The sequence below is a fragment of the Chelonia mydas genome, chromosome 5, assembly GCF_015237465.2.
Source record: "Chelonia mydas isolate rCheMyd1 chromosome 5, rCheMyd1.pri.v2, whole genome shotgun sequence".
Lineage (NCBI taxonomy): Eukaryota > Metazoa > Chordata > Testudines > Cheloniidae > Chelonia > Chelonia mydas.
This window is the reverse complement of record NC_051245.2, coordinates 17,845,201-17,868,435: the sequence shown is the minus strand read 5'-3', so window position 1 is coordinate 17,868,435 and position 23,235 is coordinate 17,845,201. Positions and strand designations below refer to the sequence as shown.

Here is a 23,235-nt window from a genome sequence, read left to right as displayed (position 1 = left end):
CTCACATGACATTCTCATAAACAAACTAGGGAAATGTGGTCTAGATGAAATTCCCACAAGGTGGGTGCACAGCTGGCTGAAAGACCGTACTCAAAGAGTAGTTATCAATGGTGTGCTGTCAAAATGGGAGAGTGTATTTAGTGGGGTCCCATAGAGGTAATTCCTGGGTCTGGTTCTATTCAATATTTTCATTCATACTTGGATAATGCAGTGGAGAGTACGCTTATAAAATTTGTGGATAACACCAAGCTGGAAGAGGTTGCAAGCACTTTAGAGGACAGGATTAGAATTCAAAATGACCTTGAAAAATTATAGAATTGGTCTGAAATCAACAAGAAGACTGAGGGGGGACATAACAGTCTGCCATTCTGTTAAGGTCTGTTATAATGAGGGTAGTGATCAATTGTTCTTCATGTCCACTGAAGGTAGGACAAGAAGCAATGGGCTTAATCTACAGCAAGAGAGATTTTGGTTAGGACACATGTCTAATTATAAGGGTAGATAGAAGCTCTGAAATAGGCGTCCAAGGGAGGTTGTGGAATCCCCATGACTGGAGTTTTTAAGAAAAGTTTGGACAAACACCTGTCAGTAATGGGCTAGGTTTACTTGGGTCTGCCTCAGAGCAGGGGCTTGATGACCTTGAGGTCCCCTTTCCAATTCCATATTTCTATGATTCTGTAACACAAACTATCATACTATGAATGGGATTTTGAAACTCACCCATATATGAATGGAACAATCTTATAAGTGGTGAAGAAGGTGATGGGGAGGGACAGAGAGGATGGGGTTCACTGCTGAAAATGGACTTAATAATCAAACTTAATTAGATGGAGTCTAGTTTAGTCTATATTTACCATTGAGGCTGCTTCTGTCAATCAAGTTCGTGTCAACTGGCCAATAGGCCCCATCTCCATGACGACCTGTTAACAGAAAAGCATGTGTCAGAAACAGAATGACAGATAAACTGATCTAAGTGTGATCTGCTTCTTGAAACAGAGTCCATCTGACAACATTTAAGCCATTAGACAGTGAGGGGAAAATTAATTCTGTATGTGCATGAGAAAACCTGTCATAAAAGTCAACTTTTAAATTAAGCCGAATTTCAAGCCTTTGAGAGGCTTGCCTTTTTACATTCTTTCTCCAATAGTCCTTGTTAAAGGGACAAAATAAGGTGAGGCAGTAGTAACAGTCAGAATGTTCTTCCTCAAAAGCTGACAGATCTGATGGAAAAGTTAGTTCATAGCATAGATGAAAGACATAATATTGGGCTTCCCTCACATTTATGCGGCTTATGTTCATTGATGGCTCCCAATTGACATTTCTTTGAGTGCAGGTAAATTGTCATTATTATTCTACAAGATGACAGTACATCTCATCTAGTGTCTGGGTGTCTAGTATTCCTTCTGTTACTTGCCACAGAAGATAAGTTTAATATTTGGTTATATTCTTATATGGGGAAAGTAACCCCTGTATAGTTTAGTTTATAAACTGATGTTCTTTGGGGTGCTATACTTAATATTGAATCAAATCAGTCAGAAGAATGTAAGAACCCTCTAAAATTGCCAAATAGTATTCCACAAGATATTAAGCAAATATATATATATCATTTTATTCCATCCCCAGAAATACTATTTTTCATGGAATTGCCATTTTTTACATTGAAAATGCAGGAATTTCAAAATGGATATGAAGTGATTATTGTTCTAAAGAAACTACAAAATCTCCTTTAAAATTAATATTTGTTGTTGTTTTTAAGAAAAGAATATTTGCCCCATTTCACAGGTTTTACACAAACGTGGAAAATAAGGAAAACTTTGACTTCTGAGATGTTCATATTTTGAACTTAATTTTTGTATGCTTATACCAGTAAGCAATTTTAGGGCCAAATTCAAAATGGTGGCTATGGCCACCTTGAGCCACCCAGGTGATGAATCTGTGATGTTGCCAAGGACTATGCTTATGCCTTCCGCATTCCTGGTAGATGGGGCATGTCAGGGTTGGTAGGGGGCAGGGTAGAGCTCTGCTATACTATGTTTATCTTCCACTGGTATAGGATCAATCAAGGACCATAAACCACTGGTAGAATGTAGTGCAGCTCTGGTGCAGGACAGAATCTGAGTACTTTGCCAGTCTAGGAATCCTATACCAGCAACATACTGCTAATATGGATGCAGCTTATACTAGCAAATCTGTGCTCTTGGCAGTATTGCTTATTCCACCCCCATCCCTCTCAGCAAAACAAGCTGTACCAGTAAAAGTGAAATTTTGCATTTATTACTACATTTACATTAGGGGCTTCTGCTGGCACATCTACGTTTGTCAGGGTGGGATTGCACTCTTTCACACCCCTAACCATTACAGCTATACAGCAGACACCTGTAGTGTCGGCATGGCCTGAGTAATGTACTTTCCCAATAGATAGCGAGGTGACTAAGTAGATGGTATTCTTCCCTCTGAGTTCATAATAAATCAGCATCCTAGCATGGAGTCATGGAGTCCTGTTCCTTCCATTTTTCAGGTGAGACATAAAAATGAGCCGATGACCAATTTTGGACAATAAAAAACCCAGGAGTCTTTTTAGAAAATTTGTATGGGGGCATTTAACCCCAAATGTTCTACTTAAATTCCAGCTCTGGTATCTAGTGTTTAGTTACTTCGAATCCCTCAGTAGTTGCAGCTGGAAAACATTTTCTTCACTTCCTACCATACACTATTATTATATTTGTGCATTGTTAAACAGTTGCAGCATTTCATTCCAGAGGTAGCTGCGTTTTGGGGGAGTATGAAGTGATTCCTATGTATAATTTTGTCTATCAATTTGTAAAGTGCTTTGCAATGAAAGGAACTATATAAATGTAAGATCATTATCATCATAGGTGACTTCAACATAATCATCTTTTCAATCAGCATAATTGCACAGCAAGGTTGTACAATATTTAGCTGCAACAAGTAACAGGCAAAAGTGAAATGAATGTAGGATGCACTGTAACTCTATTTACAAAAACTGCACTGTATATAAGTAATATTCCCGGGTTTGCACTAGAAGCTTTCAATATATGGGGATAAATTGTCAATAGAACCAAGTAAATTGGGTGTCTCAGTGGGAGATGCTGGTGGGTACTCAGTATTTGTTTAAAAATTTGTCCTTATTTAGGCGTCTAAGTGGGAGTTGATCTCTTTTAAAAATCTAGCCCCTACTGTCTGCTTTAACACCTCTCTACAATTTAAGATATTAGAACTCTTCAAGGCATTATATGTCACATTAATTGATGTACAAATATTTTAGAAACTGGAGGTCAGTTTAAGGTTTCATGATCCTCATGAAATCATGGATTGAGTAATTGAGCAAAGTACAAACAACATGGCTATTTCAGAGTCCTAAGGCCAGAAGTGACCTTCAGATCATCTAGTCTGACCTCCTGCACATCAGAGGCAACAAAGCGTACCCACTTATCCCTGTACTGAGCCCAATAATCTGAATTAGACTACAGTATTTACACCTCCCAGGAGACTAAATTACTCTATCTCACAGGCAGAGAATAGGAAGGACTGAGGTGCCGCAACAGCTAAACCCCCTGCAATGGCAGGGAATTGATTTGGTGAGACTTCTTCTAAGTTCATTTTCAACTGAATTGCCCTACAGGCAAACCATGGTGAACCTGACCAGAGTAAGAGGAACACTGGGATTCCAAAGATCAAATAACACTTACTACAGGGCTAGGTTAAAGCACAGGTAATATAAGCTTGTACCTAGAGACCCAGCTCTTGAAGTCGTATGATTATAAATAAAATAACTGTAATAGTTATTCTTGAAAATGTGACCCAGAGGTAATCAACACAGTGATGTCGGTCTGAGTGGGCACACATCATAAAACAATAGCACTGAAAGGCATAAACGGCGCTATACATCTTCCTGGATGTTACCACCAAGAATTGCTGTGTAGAAGAGTGGTCACCCACTCCTGCCCTGAAGGGCTTGAAATCAGCCCTAGGAGAGGGCTAAGGCTGTGAGAGGGCTGCTGCTAGGGAAAGCAGCAAGCCTCAGCTGATTGGGGAAACAGCCACAGCTGTGGCCAAGCCACAACCAGGGCCCAGCTGGCCTTTATAAGAGGGCAGTGGGCCAGGAGGACACACTCTTTCTCTAGATGTTGAGAAGGAAGGGCCTAACTGTTGGGAGCTGAGCAGGGTACCTAAAGTGGAGCAGGGCTGGTAAAAGGCCAGAGGAGCTGGGGAGCTCTAGCCTGGGCTGATAGCCAATGATGGACCTATTCTCTGAGATGCTTAGGACAGCTCTGAAAACACTCAGTGTATGGCAGGAGGAGAAGAGTGCAGCCATACCCACTTACCTAAGCAAATACACCCCAACTTCTGGGATAAATAATGGGCGGGTCCTCTGCTGCCACCCCTTCCTCTCATGCTTCTGTTCTTGGGGGAAAGGAGGATGCCCCATGATGCTCTGGTAGGGGAGGGAGAACTGTGCCACTGTGCAAGGGGTGGGGGGAACAACCTTATAACCTTTCATAAAAAGAAAGCTTTCATAAAAGGAAAGCTTCTAAAATGTCTTTTTGGAGGGAAAATCAGCTTCATGGCAAAGGAAAATGATTTAGTTTTATGCATGAAAGCTAATGTTTTCAAATGGTCTAACTTTTGATAAGTGTTGATTAGACTGATAACAGGGCAGAGAAATAAATAACACTTAAGCCCAGCACACAATATTTCAACAAAACTAGCTATCACCAGTAGCTAAAATTGGATTTATGGTAATACAGATTTATTCTGGTATTAAGATAAACAAACAAACACAATTATTCAACATTTTGATTATCTTGGAAATCTACACATTTAGGAGGCTGTAAAGCTGTAAGGTAAATCTTCAACACAGCGTGCTGGAAGCTAGATGCTAAAGAGTAAATGGTGCTGGTGCAGGACTATTAATGCTGTACTTCGAGCCAACATGCCTTCTTGGAAGCTTTCTTCATCTAGCTCTGTGTGGAGCTTACCACATTCTTCCTTTTGAAAAGTAAAATGATGCACAAGTCCATTGCTACTTTGAGCCCAAGTGCTTCATTCTGGCTTGATGTCTCATTCTCCCATTAGCCTACATACTTAGTCTCATCTACACACAAAACCACCTCCTTTGTGAATCCTTCTGCACTTACAACATCACCTCCTACCTTGCTAAGCCTGCCTCATATCACTGTGATTTTTTTTCTGCCACACTCAGAACTGTTGCTATTCCCCTGTACAGTCTTCCCCTGGATGAAACCCCACCTTTCTCACTTCTTCTTCTTTAATGGAGACCTTATATTTCCCCCTCAATATCTGATCTATGTAGTTGGCACAAGGCTGGGTTCTCGCTACTCTGCAGTTTTTCTCTGAGTTGTGTAACGGGTGGCAGAATTCAAACTAGCAGAAATATGTTCAAGAAGTGCCAACTTTTCACTCAAATTATGCAGAAAGGATGGTTTTAACTTTGGACATCACTTCAGTGTGAATGATTTCTGACCTTTCTATTTCCCATTTGTCCTCTGTCTTCAATTAGCTCCTTCTTTTGAATGCTTCTGTGACTAAAGTCCTCCACTGGAAAATGTCCTTCTCCCACAACTATAGCTGAACTACCATTATTTTTAATATGTTTTAACTTTGCCTCATCAAGGCCACAAAACTTGAAGTTCCCCATGACTGCAAATTTTCTTTTTCTTGTCAGTTCTCCAGCATTTGTAAATCTGGCATCACTCCTGCTGTAACTCTAGCAGACTTCTTCATTGTTAGCTCATTTTTCCTGATTTATGCTTCATCATTTATACTTTAACTACTGAAAATCCCTTATCTCCAAACTTCAGATATCCCAGAATGCCCTGTCCAGAGTACTCTCACTCCAGGAATTATTGCTTCCATTCTGCTTAATGTTAACTATATTATACATGGGTACTTGCTATGAAGAGTAGTGACATTATTATAGTATGTCTTGCTCTCCATGAAGGACTCATGATCTGATTCATCTGACCCAGATACATCCTTTCTCTACCAATGTTTTCAGCCCTATACTCATTTAACCCTGGGAAAATTGAAAAGTAGTCTTATTTCAGTTTACGAAGCTGTAAGCAATTTTCCTTCCCTCCAGGAGCCATAGTTGGAGACATGATGCCAGCTATAAGTCCTTCGGCGCTGTGCATGGATACCAGCCAATGCAAGGCCGTAATATAACCATCCTATTTTACTTCAACAAAAAAACATTTCTTATGGGGCACATGATTTTCCTCTACAGGCACCAGAGCTGCCAAAACAAGCTCCAATACACTAAAGGACACTCCTCAGACATAGTGTACAATGGTCAAAAGAAAATGTAAGAGAGCCCAGCTCTGCCATTTCGCGCTTCATGTTATTCATAGACATCTTCATTGCCAAAGTTAGGGATTGCCTCCTGGTTGTTCACCCTTGTATTTCCTTAGAGGTACTGACAGTTTTCAATCATAAAAAAGAAAATTATATTTAGTCAAAGATGTCTCAATTAAACCTCTTCATTGTGCCAACGCACCAAAAGCAGTTTTTCTGCCATAGGATTGTTAGCACAGACAGCTTTGGATGTAAGCTGCAGCATCACCCATTCCAAAAGCCACTGAGTACTCTATGTGCCTGCACCCGTGGGTGATAACTTGGCCATGCACTTTGTCTGAGTCTGCAGGCTTTATCATGCACAGAAAGGTCAATCTTGGGACTAAGGCACTGGATTGGGACTGAGGAGATCCAGGTTCAATTCCTGGCTCTGTCACAGTGAGTCTGGTCTCGTCACTTAAGGTATGGCTGCACTGCACTTGGGTGTGAGCCTCCCACCTTAAGTAGACAGACTTAGGTTTGTGGGGCTCGCCCTCATGTGCTAAAAATAGCTGTGCAGCTGTTGTGGCACTGGCAGAGGTTTGGGCTAGCCACCTGAGCCAACCCTATTCCCTGGGTCTGCGCTCAGGTGGCCAGCCTGAGCCTCCACTGGTGTTGCAACATCTACACAGCTATTTGTAGTGTGCTAGCACAAACTCTGCTAACACAAGTCTGCCTGCCCAGGCTGCCAGGCTGACTCCCACTTGCAATGTAGATGTACACTTAGGGGCAGATTTTTCAAAACTGATCAGCATGTTGGGTGCTTGTTTCCTTTGAAAATCTGGTCCTTAGTGTCAGAATGAGAGCCGCCGGGTGTTAAGTACTATTGAAAATTTGGCCCTTATTTAGGTGCTTAAATGAAGCTGAGCTCTTAGGAAACTTGGTGCCAGTTGAAGGTGCTCAGCACTTGAAAATCTTGCCTTGAGACATAAAGTAGCTGCAAGAGAGAAGGTCTGAAACAACTGAAGCTGGCCTTCTAGCAGCTTTGGAGAGCGAGCTCAAATTGGATTGCCAAGCTGCCGCCTGGGAAACTGGCTATGAAAGCCGGCCAGGTGTATATAAAAGTAGAGTAAGGAAGGCTGATGGAGAGGAAGGAGCAACAGGAGTTTGAGCATGGAACTGACAGACAGGAATCTGCAAGAGGAAGTAGGAATGTGATTACCAGGAAACCCACCCACAGGAAATCTACCCACAAGGGCCTGCAATAGTTTGTTGTAAACATGATAGACAGAATGTGGGACTGGAAAAGTGGCACACAGAAGTAAGAAGAGAGATAAGATTAACTTGCTACACTGTACAGTTCAAGGCGGCAACTCCATTAGCTGCTCTTTGTCAGGAGGATTGCTACTCCCTTTTAGACTTAGACTGGCAATAATCAGTAGATTGGGAAGATGACTCCGTACTCATCCACTCAGCCAGAAAGAAGGATGCCAAAGTTACTCAATCCAATTCTTGGGACTGAGACAGCCCCCTTTGCACCACTCCAGTGGCTAACCAGGATTCCTTCAGTTTTGGGAAATTCTACCCCTGTTGCTACAATCCTGGTGTAGGGAGCATGGCCAGGGTGTTACTGAATTCCATCTATCCTCAGCTGCTTGAATGGCCTCTTAGAGGTGCTGGGCATAAATTAGATCAGTTCTGGTGGGCCCCAGGATTAGACAGAGGATGGTGTAAGAAACATAAATCTATCTGTGCCCCCACCAAGCAGAGTTCAACCACACCCAAGAATGAGGGCCACAAGAGTACCCAGGAAGTGGGGGAGGAGAGAGGCCACAGGGGAGAATATTCACAGGGTCTTAAGTTTGTTTTCCTTCAGGCAATTAGATCCTGATATATTTCCGGGCAGGAAACTGGAGTTTTGAGTAGAGATGAAGTTATCCCTTGACTACATTAGCTATATCACCTCTAGATTTGCTCAATTTCAATTTCAAACATTGTAGTGTCTCAGCAAAGCAAAAATTAAAACCAATATTCAGTGATATCTTTTTAGCTTCTTTCCCAAGAATCCTAGCTATGCATTGCTCATTAGCAAAGCTTTCAATGTCTCTCCCATTAAGGATGACTTTCCATTGGCTACTTCATAATATTAGCCATATAACTGAATCCCTGATGACTTGGGTGGTGGGGAGATGTTCCACAAACAAACATGGCATTTTAATTTCTGTTTTCCTTAATCTCCTTGCTTATTATACATACAGAAACAGAGTATTTCAACCCACAGCATTATTTGTTTAGAAATAATCAGACATGCTGCCGAAAATCTGGTGCATATCAAAAGTCATCGGCCTCCCAGCACCTGGTAAAGACCCAAACCAGGCAGCGCCACCTGATATTGCTGCTTTCTGTGTCTCAAGATTTTAGAGCACCTCATTTTACAGCGAATAACATGAGAGGTGGAGAACACTTTGAATGGCAAGGAAGGAGACTTTCAACAAGATCAAAGCACGTGCGACAAGTACTTGTGCTAACCACATGAATCCAAAATGGTTTTCAAAGAAACCTGAAAACAGGCACTATTTTCTTTGACCTCACTGCAGCATATGATGTGGTATGGCCCACGGGTCTTCCTGTTAAAATATTAAGAATCCTTCCACCATGGGTCACTGATGTCATCGAACTGCTACTCCAAGACAGACGGTTCAAGGTGCATGTAGGTGAGCAAACAAGTGCTTGGAAAAAACAGATGAACGGGTTGCCCCAGGGATCTGTTCTAGCCCCAACCTTTTTCAATATATACATCAATGACCTGCCACCAACCCAGTCATGGAAGTTCATCTATGCAGAAGACATCTGCTGAGGGCTACAGGCTCCAACTTTCTCTGAGCTGGAGAAGACCCTGAGTAACGAAGCTGCAAAGCTTGAAGATATGGTGCCTTCAGCCTAGCACCAGCAAGACAATCTCTGGCACATTCCACCTCCACTACGCCAACTCTAAGACGGAACTAAACATCATAATAAATGGCCAGAGGCTGAAGCATGAAGCATACCCAGTTTACTTAGGTGTGACCCTTGACCGAACACTGACATACAAAAGCCACCTGAGGAAGATAGCAGTGAAGGTCAAAACATGCAACAACCTTCTCAGCAAACTGGCAGGTTCTTTACGGGGCACAAATGCTCCATTCCTAAGGACCTCAGCCCTTGCTATCTTGTATTCAATAGCAGAGTACTGTGCACCAGTTTGGAGTCAGTCAGCACACATCACAGCACAAATTTGCTGACTTACAACTCAACTCAACAACGTGCATCATACTAGGAACTCTCCGACTGACTCATCTTCCATGCATAGATGCCTTGTGCATCCTAATACTGGTGGGGCACAATCTAAAGGGGAGGACACATGACCGCCCCATGTGTCTCCTGTGCCCAGGGACCCCTCAGCCCTGAGCCCAGCCTGGGGCCACTGTGCTCTCCCCACCCCACCAAAGTTATCTGTGTGGGGAGAGGCTCTGTCCTTCTCCCACTGTGCCTCCCCGTGGCATATTCAGCCACTCTCCCTGGCATCTGGGCCTGGGTGGGGAGCAGAGGTGGTGGGACAGAGTCACTTCTCACGCTGGCTGAAGGAGGCTGCTCAGGGTCACTGCTCTGTGCAGTGTAGCAGCTGCCTGACAGACAGCCCAGCCACCACTGCCACTGCCCCAGCCAGACTCTCGCAGGCAGCAGCAGTGCTGCACAGAGCAGTGACCCGAGTGGCCGGCATGAGAAGTGGCTCGTCCCACTGCCTCCACTCCCCGCCCGGACCTGGCTGCCAGGGATGGGGACAAACGTGCTGGGGGGAAGGTATGGCGGGAGAAGGACAAAGCCCTTCTCCCCCCGGTTGTCTAAGCAGAACTCTTGAGGGGCATTTGACCCTGCATACTCCCCCCACGCATGGCCTATGCTTCTATGGCTCCTAGTTCTGAGCCACACTGTTCACCCTTACATAATGAGGGAGACTGCAGCTGGCAAGTTGCTTGAGAAGTTATGTGCCAACCCAAGCTTGCCCTTGTTTAATGACCTTTTTAGTCCACCAGCTACATCTCTTTCACCACGACACCTATTGTGGTTGAGGCTGCCAGGCTAGGATGTGACAGCAGAGCCCTGTGGTGGGAAGACTGGTGCTTAACTTCAACCAGCAGTCAGTTCCTTGTCCCAGACCCTACTGTCTGCTCGCCCGGCTTTGAACTGCCAGGTCACCAGTGGGCCCTTCTTTACCGATTCCGGACTGGACAAGGCCTTTGTGCAGCCAACTAGCACCATTGGGGGTCTTTGAGACAATCCAAGCTGCAGCTGTGGTGCAGATCTAACAATGATATACATTGTGGAGGAGTGTCTGCTCGCCAAATCCAGCGGTGGGCTCCAAGAGCCCCACTTAGCCACTAGCAACATTATTGCTTTGTGTGGTGAATATGTAAACCGTAAATAAATAAATACATTTGTTTAGAAAGCAGCTGTTTGAGATGCTCATGAATTACTCATCTTATTTATCTCTGCTGTGTTCACAGCTTCCAAGAGAGACTTAGGGTATAATACCAAAAGCCTGGAGCTAACAGAAGCTTCAGCAAAAGGTAAAGAGGAGAGTTAGCTGCCTTCTGCTGTCACAGTATGGGAGCAGGTTGCTGTCTCTAGGCTGACATCAGGCTACAGATGTATTTGCAGTTGTTTTCATACTGGCAGAGAGGAAGCAGTAAGCAGAACAATGAGACAGTTTATAGTTTTCAGATTAATGATATTGAACACTGGATGGTTTATGCTTCAAATAGCCAAACCGCAACATGCCCACTGTAATCCAAACATGGCAAAGGTTGAATGACAGAAAGTTAAGTTCTCAGCATGACTAGCCTGCCTTAAAAACCCTATTTCCCTGAAAGCTAAAACAATTAGTGCTCTGTTTATTCATGAGCTCAAAACCACTGAGGTGTAAAGTGGTTAGGTGCACAGCCATGTGTAATGCATTCATTCCCTATCCAGAAAAGTCAAAATCCTTTGAATTCACAGGGATCTGTTTGGATGCCTTGCTGAATGCCCTCAGAATGACAAAGGCCACCATTTTCTCCAGGGTTTTGAGACATGAGTCTTGGTTTTCAGTCTTGAGTGATCTTCCAGCAGTGCTTCTGATGCTAGACCCATCTGAGGAGAACTTCTTTACATCCTGCCAGATATGCTTGTTAGATCAGATACTCAGCAGGTGTAAATTGGCATAGTTCTTCTGGTCCATTGTTTTTTCAAGGTTTATAAACTATAGATAAGGCAGATGGCACTCCATTGGACTTGTACATCGTGAAATTATTCCTAATGGTAGTACATTTTATACATGCCCCTGTAAATCTCTAACTCATGGGCTACCACCAAAAGGGTAATGTTATATGAAAATCTGACTTCTCCTCAACACACAACACAATTCTAATTTGAAATAACACAGCAGTCTGTACTGGCAAATTGAACCTAACCAACTCTGGAAAGCTCAAAGGAGTCATTGCATAGATTATATATTTGAAGAAAAAAAATCTACTGAACTTCCCCCAGGATAAGGAAACTATCAACTCAAAGACTCACATGTTCCCTTTGACCAAACATTACAAATCAATGATAAAACTTACCTAAGTCCACACATAAGAATCAGCTTGTCACCTGAGAAGACATGATTGCCAAATTTGGAACCAACCTTAATTCTGCATGTAACTGCTACTATTTTTTCATTACCTACCTATATACTAATCTGCTCCTATCCAGAGAAAATATGGAATGAAGAACTTGATATTAGCTTATCATACGAAAACTGGGATAGGATAAAACAAAATAAACCAACCTCTTCATCACCAACTGTCCACTTATTTAAAAAAAAAAATCTTAAAGAGAAACTATTTAGACTTCAACAAGACTTTGTTACTCAGCAACTCTAACAAGCTGTTTGAAAGTATCTACACACCTCGGATCCTCTTTCATATGTACTTTGTGCCTCTGACAAAAATTCCTTCTCATATGACCTGATCTATAATTTTACTTTTACCTTCATATTGACAGTTATTGCCTTGGAACTTGAGCAGGCCTATAAATCTCACACATTCAAAGTAAATAAGGGGAACCTAAATCCCATTTCCAAATGCATCTAACCCATGGCATGAAGGCTCCTAAGGGATTTGGGTACATTTGTAAACTAGATTTTGGCTTCTCACTGACTTAGGCACTTTTGAAAATTTCACACTCAGTGTACATTTCCTTAAATCTCTGTGTACCTCTAACCTCTGCAAAGAGCAAGGGAGACTCCCTATTCCTGGACATTCAGGGATGGATTTTTAAAGGTATTTAGGTGCCTAAAGATACAGATTGATGTCAAATGGAATTTTTAAATGTGCCTAGGCACCTAACTCACAGGTGAGAAGTCTTTTGAAAATAAGAAAGTTTTTGAAAATCTCACTAGGCACCTATCTGCATCTTTAAAAATCTGACCCTCAGTCCCTTAGATCCAATGAGTGGACATTTTTGCTAATAAATCAAGATTAGCTCTTAAAGATGCCAAATACAGTGCTGTAGTATTACAATTCCACCTGTTCTGAATCACATTTCCTACCCTGGAATAACATTGAGTTCCTGATGTTTTTAAAGCAATTGTCTTTCTGAAGGAAATGGGAATTTTAAAGTTTAGTCATAAAGATGGGACGACACTTTGTTCTGCACACAGGACTCGAGACCCAGCTTCTAAGTGAAAGTCATGGCTCCATCCCTGATTTGCAGCATGACCTTGAAAAAGATTCTCACTGCAAATGAAAAAGGGTATTATTCTAATCTGTTAAAAAACAACTTCAAATACAAAGAGAATCAGAGGGCAAAGCTTTAGTAAATCAATTAATTACAAGTCTCAGATGCCCCCAACTCTCCCTACCATAAGAAGTGATCCTCAGTGCTGAATGACATACTATACTAAGAGCATGTCTACGCTACAAAGGTAAGTCGACTTAATGTAAGTCGACATCAGGTCTCCACAGTAATTAAGTAGATCGTTTGTGTCCACACCACTCTTATTGTGTTGGTGGAGTGCATCCTCACTAGCAGCGCTTGCGTCAATGCACAGAGCAGTGCATCATGGGTAGCTATCCCACAGTGCAACTAGCTGCAGGGGGTTTTGGGAAGGTCTTGCAGTGCTTCATGGGACCAAAACATTGTCGCAGGGGGGAATGGGAACATGGCTTGGGATTCCCATGATGCAATTTCCTCCCTCCCTCTCCCTTCTGCTATCAACAGCAAACAACCATTTCTTTCTGGGGGGCTTTCACTGGAATGGGGCTGTTTGCTGTGTACCTGGCTGCTGTGCAGTGGAGTTGAAAATGATCTCCAGAGCATTCACAGTGGAGCATTATGGGATACCTCCTGGAGGCTATTTCAGTTGAATTATACAACTATGTGTCTATACCGCCTTTCTGTCGACCCATCAATATTGAATTAAATGCTATGGAGGTGGAGTTATTAAGTCGACATGGAGGTGGAGTTATTAAGTCAACATTACAGATGAGTTAGGTTGGTGGAAGGGACCTGGTTGTGTAGATGCATACTTTATTAAGTTGACTTCAGGCAGCTTCCATCCACCTACATTTGTAGTGTAGACCAGGGCTAAGTAGTCATAAGAAATGTGCTATTTCTGGGTGGCCCAATATATGCTGTCCCAAAAGGTGCAAAAGTGTTAATATTATACAATGATTTAATTTCCATAATTTTGAGAAATTCTAGCTCATTTTGAGAATTATTCTGGCTGAGATTTTACAAGTTACACATAGCTTCCATTTTCATACAAACAGAACTAGGATGAAACTTTATTAAGATCAAGCACAGTATTCACTCAGTGAAACAGCTGCCACTCACAAACATGATAGAATTAGCTGCAAGGGCTATTATTATTGACTTTGCAAAATTGGGAAAAATTTGATCTGTCACTTCAGCGGAAGTGCTAATTTTTGAGTACATCTGGAGAGTCAGTTCAAATGAATCCAGGCTATTTTGATTGTATAGAGTTTTCTTTATATCCTGATAATTTGTTAAATAGCATTGTTCCATGCAGTTAGACAGTTTCTGTAATCCACCCCAGAACTGGCTGCATTTTGTTGGTGCATGAGATGATTACTATACTATACCTTTCACAAAAAAATTTTAGGATTATTTTGGTGAACGTGAGCTGCATAAATATGTGATATAATTCTACTCAAAATGCCTGTCTGCCTCTTCTTCTCCTTCACATAAGAGTGCTTTTAAGCAGGGCTGGCTCTATCGTTTTTGCCGCCCTAAGCAGTGGAGAAACCTGTCGCGGCCGAATTGCCACCGCAGATGGCAGGACAGAGAGAAGATGTTGCCGCCGAATTGTAGCCGCCACGGAAACTCTGCTGCCCCTTTCTGACTGCTGCCCCAAGCACCTGCTTGGAACGCTGGTGCCTGGAGCCGGCCCCGCTTTTAAGCAGTTCACTGTGCTCTTATTTGTTTTCTTCATCTGCTGTGCTTCTTTTCCCTTCTCCTTTGTTGACAAGTGCCTGCCTTGTGCTCTTGCCTCTTTTCCTAGCTTGCTCTTTTGACCTTTTAGATACTGAGCAGCTGACAGCAGAAGTTAGTTGCCTAGGCTGAACTAGCAGAGTGGCTTTGACACCACCAATGCTCCCACCTACTTCACTGCATGCAGATCTCATGTTATTAGAGCATGCTGTGATGACATAGCTGTCATTAAGGGTCATGGTTAGGTCCTGCTGAGCCATGTGAGTTTCTCATCCTCCCTCTGTCTCCTCTTTCCTGTAAATCTCTTTCTTTGCTCCATCCAAACCTAATGGAAGGATAGGCAGGGGGTTAATGAAACAGCTGCAGCAAAAGAAATGGGAGGGAGCACAGGCAGAAAATTGAAGGAAAAAATAATGCATGGGCACATTTCTCAGTAGCTGCTTTGGAACCTGGGGAGCAAACAGGTCTCATTATAGGCATGACAGTCTTTCTAGATTCCAAAGTGGAAAACTCTGTAGGAGAAACACTGGAGATTATGTTGGCAGGAACAATCCTGCACTAACAGTAGAATGAAGCAGATGCCCTAATAGGGTTAATTCTGTTATTCTATGAGAAGGACAGATGTGATGGAATACACCCTAAGGGCCTGATCCAACACTCTCTTAGGTATGTCTAGGGTGCTTATCACCTTATAATCAAAACTCAGCTTCTAATTGGATTTTATCTTGGTGTGTGCTTCTACTGGGCCAAATCCTGAGATCCTTACTAAGGTTTTACTTGGTGCTTACTTATCTCCACTGAAGCCAATGTCAAAATTATCTTGACTTCAGTGGGGCCAGGACAAACAGTAGTTTGTGTAAGAATTGTGTGAAAACTGAGTAAGAACCTCAGGATTTGGCTCATATGCTTGAGCAATTTATTAGATGACTTTAACGTACCTCTTTACTGATTTAGGACCTGATCCAATGCACATTACATACCATAAGATGGGGTCCTTAATGACATACAATACTAAGTAGTCCACAGAAATGTGCTGTTTCTGCGTGGTCCAAAAGGTGCAAAAGTCTTACTATTATCCCTAAGAGAGATATCCATAGATGGATGGGAAATTAAAGCCTGGTTTTTACATAACACAGTCATAAATAACTCAAAATGGTACGTTAGAGCTACTCTGGAAACATATTTGTGTATAGGTAATACCAGAATGTTTCATAACACGGAACGTGAGCTCAGAATATCCTAATGTCTGTTAAAACAACAAACTACATTTATAATGTATCAATAATGTGGCCCAGTCAAAAAACTCCCTAAACAAACTCCAAATCAAAACAAACTAGGGTATTCATAGACTATGTCTGAAATCTCAATATTAACTTAACCCCCTGAATGTATTGGTTACACTTGAATCTCAGAATATAGTAGATATAAAACACTTTCTGAAATCTATACCCAACCAAATCAAATTTTATTCAGAGTTTATTTAATCACATATATCACAAACATTCCTCAGATTGTTCTAGGGACAGTATTTTAGCCTTTAAGTTACTTTTAATATTTAATTTTGTGTTCATGAAAGTTGCTGGATTGAGAGCATTGAAAGACCTACGCAGGACAGTTCCAGTATGGGCAGGATCTGTAAAAATCCTGACCAGCTATATGATTCAGAGTTTTTCAGTTGTCAATCCTTGGTCTCCCTTCTGGGATTGAAAACAAGATTGTGGAAATCTGTACTCTAGTAACTGAGCTGAGACCACTAACTCATTTAACCAAAGAGCAATCCAGTGATAACACTTTTGTAGTTGCTGACACTGACTTTCAATTTATGGCCTACATGCAAGAGTCTGCATCTCAGTACTCCATGAGACATCCTCAGGTTCTTTTTGTATTTATTTATTTCCTTAATTTTAACTCTTGTGTCATAATGGTGATTAAGTATGGTCTGAAGGAGTGTAACTTTCATGTCTAAGACAATTAAACTTAATTGATACATTTAAAATGTGTTTTGATTTTTTAAGAATAAATTTGTGCCTGCCAGTACCACTGGTAATATTCAAAGTGTCTTTCCATTCTATTTGACACAATACAGATTGCCATGGTACAGTTCACCAACAACACATCCAGCAGGAGCTCTATTGCTATGACTGGCATAGCTCTGGGACTGTGTTTTAGACTATATTTAATTTATGGGATACTTTGGTGGAGAGAATCCCCTATAGGAAGTGATTGGTGATGTGTAGTGGAAGAACACCATGAACATGATTTCTATATGGGGTTGATGGACTGTGCTTGAAAATGGAAGTCAGAAGAAAGATACAGTTTAGTGACACGAGCATGAGAATGGGGACCAGGAGCATCTCAATTCTAAATCTGGCTCAGAGAGAGACAACAGCCCCGCCCTGGCAAGTCACTTAGGCCTAATCTTCAAATTTGCATGCACCTAAACATGCAGGTCAGCACCCACAACTCCCATGTCACTGTCAGTTTAAGTGCCTAATTTTAACTGCTTGACAGTGAGCCTGACACTAGGTAAGATATAGAGCTCCCTGCATGAGGATCTCAGAGTCTCAATATGGAGAAAAGACAAAACACCCCTATCTTATTCTGACTCAAAACTTGAGCTCCTACTACACCTATCCGCCAGCCTTGCTGTGCTATCTATCCATCCTGTTGTTTTTACAGTATTGATATACTTTTCTATATCAACTTCTATGTGTATTATATATGGCTCTTCGAAACGAGCTCTCTCTATAAGTTATCTTGAGTTACAACTATGTTTAGTGCCTATAATAGGACAGAAAGTCCTGCTTTCTCACTTTCAGTTCAAAAGAATCATAGAATATCAGGGTTGGAAGGGACCTCAGGAGGTCATCTAGTCCAACCCCCTGCTCAGAGCAGGACCAATTCCCAATTAAATCATCCCAGCCAGGGCTTTGTCAAGCCTGACCTTAAAAACCTCTAAGGAAGCAGATTCCACCACCTCCCTAGGTAATGCATTCCAGTGCTTCACTGCCCTCTTAGTGAAGAAGTTTTTCCTAATATCCAACCTAAACCTCCCCCACTGCAACTTGACACCATTACTCCTTGTTCTGTCATCTGCTACCACTGAGAACCGTCTAGATCCATCCTTTTTGGAACCCCCTTTCAGGTAGTTGAAAGCAGCTATCAAATCCCCCCTCATTCTTCTCTTCTGAAGACTAAATAATCCCAGTTCCCTCAGCCTCTCCTCACAAGTCATGTGTTCCAGTCCCCTAATCATTTTTGTTGCCCTCCGCTGGACTCTTTCCAATTTTTCCACATCCTTCTTGTAGTGTGGGGCCCAAAACTGGACACACCAACGTCAAATAGAGGGGAACGATCACGTCCCTCGATCTGCTGGCAATGCCCCTACTTATACAGCCCAAAATATTGTTAGCCTTCTTGGCAATAAGGGCACACTGTTGACTCATATCCAGCTTCTCGTCCACTGTAACCCCTAGGTCCTTTTCTGCAGAACTGCTGCCTAGCCATTCAGTCCCTAGTCTGTAGCACTGCATGGGATTCTTCCATCCTAAGTGCAGGACTCTGCACTTGTCTTTGTTGAACCTCATCAGATTTCTTTTGGCCCAATCCTCTAATTTATCTAGGATAAAAAGATTATGCTTGTGCTGACAAAACCTTAACTGTAACATTACTCGTGATACTACACTTGTTCTTTGATCAGTGAATCAAAGTACCATGTACATTCTCAGCATAAACCTGCACTGAGCCTTGCTGAGCAGTAGTTCTGGGCAAATGGAGCTATTTTTCTATTTTCCTAGCAGATTTATATAAACAAACTTGAAATAGCCTTGTTCATATCCTGGTATTATATTTGCACAGTATTCAAGACCCTATTTGAATCTGTAGTAAAATGCATGTTTATTACAGTGGAAAAGGAAGTGATTAGATCTCTTGGTGATACAAGGAATGTATATTCGTATATGATACACAGGCTAGTTCCACCTTCAACTGACACGCTTATTTAGTTCTTCACATGAATTAAACTACAGCACCATTTTTCAAAGGGGGTGCAACCGGCCTCCCTGCTGAGGCTCTGATCTTTTTCCAAGAGGGACTCGGGCAAGTCTAGAGAAAATGAAGAGAAGACTATACTTTTCCCCCCTACTTATTAATTTTTTAAAAGGGCATAGCCAATGCTGTATCTAGAATATTCAATAAATGTTCCTGTATTTTTGCTGGTTTCTACATGGATACAAGCCAGCAGACAAGAAACAAGAACACCGCTGATCCTGACTTCATATTTAAATTATGCACCTTTTTCATGGGCAGTAGCTGTGGGACAAATACAGAAGAATCCTGAACTAGAGGTAAGACAGGCCTGGATAACCAAGCTATAGCAATTTTGTACACCACACATTCAGAAATATAACCCCAATGCCCACAGAAAAACTACAGCCCTCATCCTTTAAGTAACTCTAGGAAGGCAAACATGAGCACCAGTATGGAGCCCTACTGGGGTTCCATATGGGTGCAGGTGCCTGTCTGTACAGAGCCTGTTGGAGGGCTGAGGCCTAGATTAGTTATTTGCCATCTGAAGTGACAGCAAGTGGGGCAGAAATAAATACATTGATTTCTCCCTTTTCATTCCAAATAATTTGCCATGACACAAAACATTAAATTGTGCAATATTATGTTATGTACATGCAATTTTACATCTAACTTGAATTAATGCACCATACCATAATGCTTTGAAGAGCAACAGTTATCACTAAAAACCCCCCTACCCTTTTGTTTTCAAGCCTAGTTTATGTTATATTGTTGGATTTCAAGTTGATAATCCAAATTTATTATGTGGGTAGCAAGTTAGCTGCACTGTTACCAAAATGATAACTCAAGTTTCCCTCTATTTGCATTTATTTAAAATCATTCCCAAGGTATCTGAGCAAATTGGCATCTTCTTTACGCTCCCGATTTTCTATTAAGATCAGAATTGACTGATTACTTGATTGCCTCATTTGTAAACTGGCATCAAAGGTAGAAGGAACATTTTGTAACAGGCAGTCCTGGAGTTATAACAGCTGGGGATCTTACTGAAAATCAAGATGCCCCGTTTGTTTTATCAACTAAGGCAAGTCTAATGAAATATGCTGAGATTTTTGCAGAGATCTAATGGACTTATGTGCCCAACTCACATTGTCTTTAATTAGAAGAAGAGTGCCTAAGTGGTTTAGACCCCACTGAAAATCATAGCCTGTCTACTTATTATTCTTAACTGTTCCTCAGTACTGATAATTTTATTATTAGGGCTTCAATTAATCACAGTTAATGTATGCAATTAATGCAAAACAAATTAACTAGATTAAAGAATAGTTACAATTAATTACCATTTTAATTGCACTGTTAAACAATAATAGAATACCAGTTTAAATGTATAATAAATATTTCTGGATGTTTTTCTACATTTTCAAATATATTGTTTTAAATTACAACACAGAATACAAAGTGTACAGTGCTCACTTTTTAGTAGTATTTTTATTACAAATATTTGCATCATAAAAAATATAAACAAAAGAAATAGTATTTTTCAATTCACCTTATACAAGTCCACTCAATCTTACGTCTTGTTCAGCCAATCGCACAGACAAACAAATTTGTTTACATTTATGGGAGATCATGTCGCCCGCTTCTTAACTACCTTGTCACCTGCGAGTGAGAACAAGCATTCACATAGGACTGTTGTAGAGGGTGTTGCAAAGTATTTATGTGCCAGATATGCTAAAACATTCGTATGCCTCTTTGTGCTTTGACTTGTAGGCTGTAAAGTTTTACATTGTTTTGTTTTTGAGTGCAGTTATGTCACCAAAAAAAATCTACATTTGTAAGTTGCACTTTCATGATAAAGGGATTGCCCTACAGTATTTGTATGAGGTAAACTGAAACATACTATTTCTTTTGTTTATATTTTTTACTGTGAACATATTTGTAATCCAAAATAATAAAGAGAGCACTTGTACACTTTGTATTCTGTGTTGTATTTGAAATCAATATATCTGAAAATGTGGAAAAACTTCCAAAAATATTTATAATACATTTAAATTGGTACAGACAGTCCTCGACTTTACAACGTTTGACTTACGATGAGATGTTTATGAATTGATACCTTGATTCGACTTATGACAACTGGTTTTGACTTAATGACGCTCGGTCCCGCAATGGAGTGGATTGCAGTTCCAAGTTACCATGTTTTGACTTACAACGCAATTTTGAGGAACCAATTGTGTTGTAAGCAGAGGACTGCCTGTATTTTATTGTTTAACGGTGCCATTAAAATTGTGTTCATTTGCAACAATTTTTTAAAATCTCATGCTTAATTGCAATTATTTTTTAAATTGTTTGACAGCCCTATTTATTGCTTGGTAGGCCTGCTTGGAAAGAACAATTATTTTAAAAAGGCAAGGGTGGGGGGTTAATTTGAAACTATTTTGCAGCCCACAATTTTTCACATTTTCCAAAACAAAATAAAATTGTTTTTTCACGTAAAAGCATGGAATTTGTGTGTTCTGGTGAAAAACCTAACATTGGTTGAAATCAAATGTCAAGTTTCAAAAAGATAAATGTTGAGATCCCTGTCCCCAAAGATAAAGAATGAAATCCTGAAACCTTAGGGTGGATTTTCAAAACAGTCTAAAGACGCATCTTCACTGGGGTGGGAGGTATGTTCTTACCTTGTGGTAACTGACATGATATAAAATCCTACTTAAGACACAGTTTATAGCTTTCACAGGTGCTAGCAAGTTGAGGTAAAGACTATGGGAGAGCATAGGCTTTATTGTGACCTGCTTACACAAGTGAAAGTTACAAACTGCATTGTCTTCACTAGGATTTTACATCATGTTAGTTAACTCGAGTTAGCTAACAGAAGGTAAGACTGCACCTTTTCTCCAAGTGAGGAGAGACCTATGGGGTTTGGATACCTTCTTTCCATTGAAATTAGTGTGAATGGGAGTTCAAATCACCTTCTTAAACTTCGTAGCCTTAAACTTTTCAGATATCATTGTGAATATTTCCCCCTCTCAATGTTTTGAATGACATTACTTATGTGGAAGATGCTATAGTTGCATTGGAAACAGATGTTGACAATAAATCAGTTTGGAGTAAAAAGAAGATGAAAATTTCCAAGCAACAGACAACACAAATAATAAAAAAACTGTAGTAAGTTAACAGCAGAAGAAAAATGACTAGTTAGACAACATTTCATACTTGGTAAACATAGCAATGATAATGCCTTGAAAAGTTGACTAAACTTTGCTTTTATTAAAAAGGGGCTGCTGACTTGAGAAAGAAAATGATTCATGATTTTTCACTGCAACACTTCAGAACTTTAATCTATAACCCATGAAAGGGTGCAAGAGCGGTCTGAATATTATGCTGAACTTAATTACACTTAATGTGAATTATTCAGAAATGCAGCAGAGAGAGTAAAAATTTATTTCGTACAAAGAAGCTTGACATTTTAATTGGTCCTTCAGAAAAGAGACAAAACAATTTCCTCTCAAGAAAATTTACATCTTCCCCATCAAAGCAGCAGCCTTTGCGAAGCAGAACTTCATTAACAAGATTAATTATCATGCCAGTGCCTGCCTCATCAGGTGTGCAGCCCAGGTGAAAAACAGAATGCAAAGTGACGAGTAACATCGTTCCTAACATTCAGCACTGATTCTAAGAGAAAACGTGACAGATTGAGGCTACTGTACCTTGGTCATTAGCCATTTTGTCAGGGTGCTCGACTGCAAGAAAAAGACAATATCATTAGACTGTGACAGCTCCTAGTAGGAAAGCTGACATATCAAATCAACAATTTTGTTAGCAGGTTTTCATATCAAGTTGCTGCTCTCCTGCACTTTTGGCAGATTGACTGGGACAAAGAGAGATATTTTACCTTTTTCCTGTTCAAAGAGATTCTGAAGAACAGATAGGACAAGTACAAGTCGCACTGTATTTCTCATCAAATGTAGTCACAAGTTCTTAAAAAAATAAAGCAGTAAAAAATATATATTTCCTCAACTTGTTGGTCTATGAACTTAGAAGTATCATCTGGGAAGTTTAATTAAGCTTGGAAGTGAAAAAGAGAGAGAGAGAGAGAGAGAGAGACTGTTCCTTGAATGGTTTCAGAGTAACAGCCGTGTTAGTCTGTATTCGCAAAAAGAAAAGGAGTACTTGTGGCACCTTAGAGACTAACCAATTTATTTGAGCATAAGCTTTCATGAGCTACAGCTCACTTCATAGGATGCATACTGTGGAAAGTATAGAAGATCTTTTTATATACACAAAGCATGAAAAAATGGGTGTTTTACCACTACAAAAGGTTTTCTCTCCCCCCACCCCACTCTCCTGCTGGTAATAGCTTATGTAAAGTGATCACTCTCC

General features: G+C 40.9%; 1 protein-coding gene across 2 annotated transcripts in view; it reads right to left on the bottom strand.

Moving 5' to 3' along the window:
• DCC (DCC netrin 1 receptor) overlaps window positions 1-23,235 on the bottom strand; it is a 928,337-nt gene that overhangs the window by 69,085 nt on the left and 836,017 nt on the right. For both annotated transcript variants that reach the window (XM_037902678.2, XM_043547198.1), the window contains exons 21-22: window positions 22,563-22,595; window positions 855-920 (exon numbers count right to left, since the gene is read on the bottom strand). In XM_037902678.2, coding sequence (XP_037758606.1) covers window positions 855-920; window positions 22,563-22,595 — 99 coding nt within the window. The remainder of the gene's footprint in view (window positions 1-854; window positions 921-22,562; window positions 22,596-23,235) is intronic.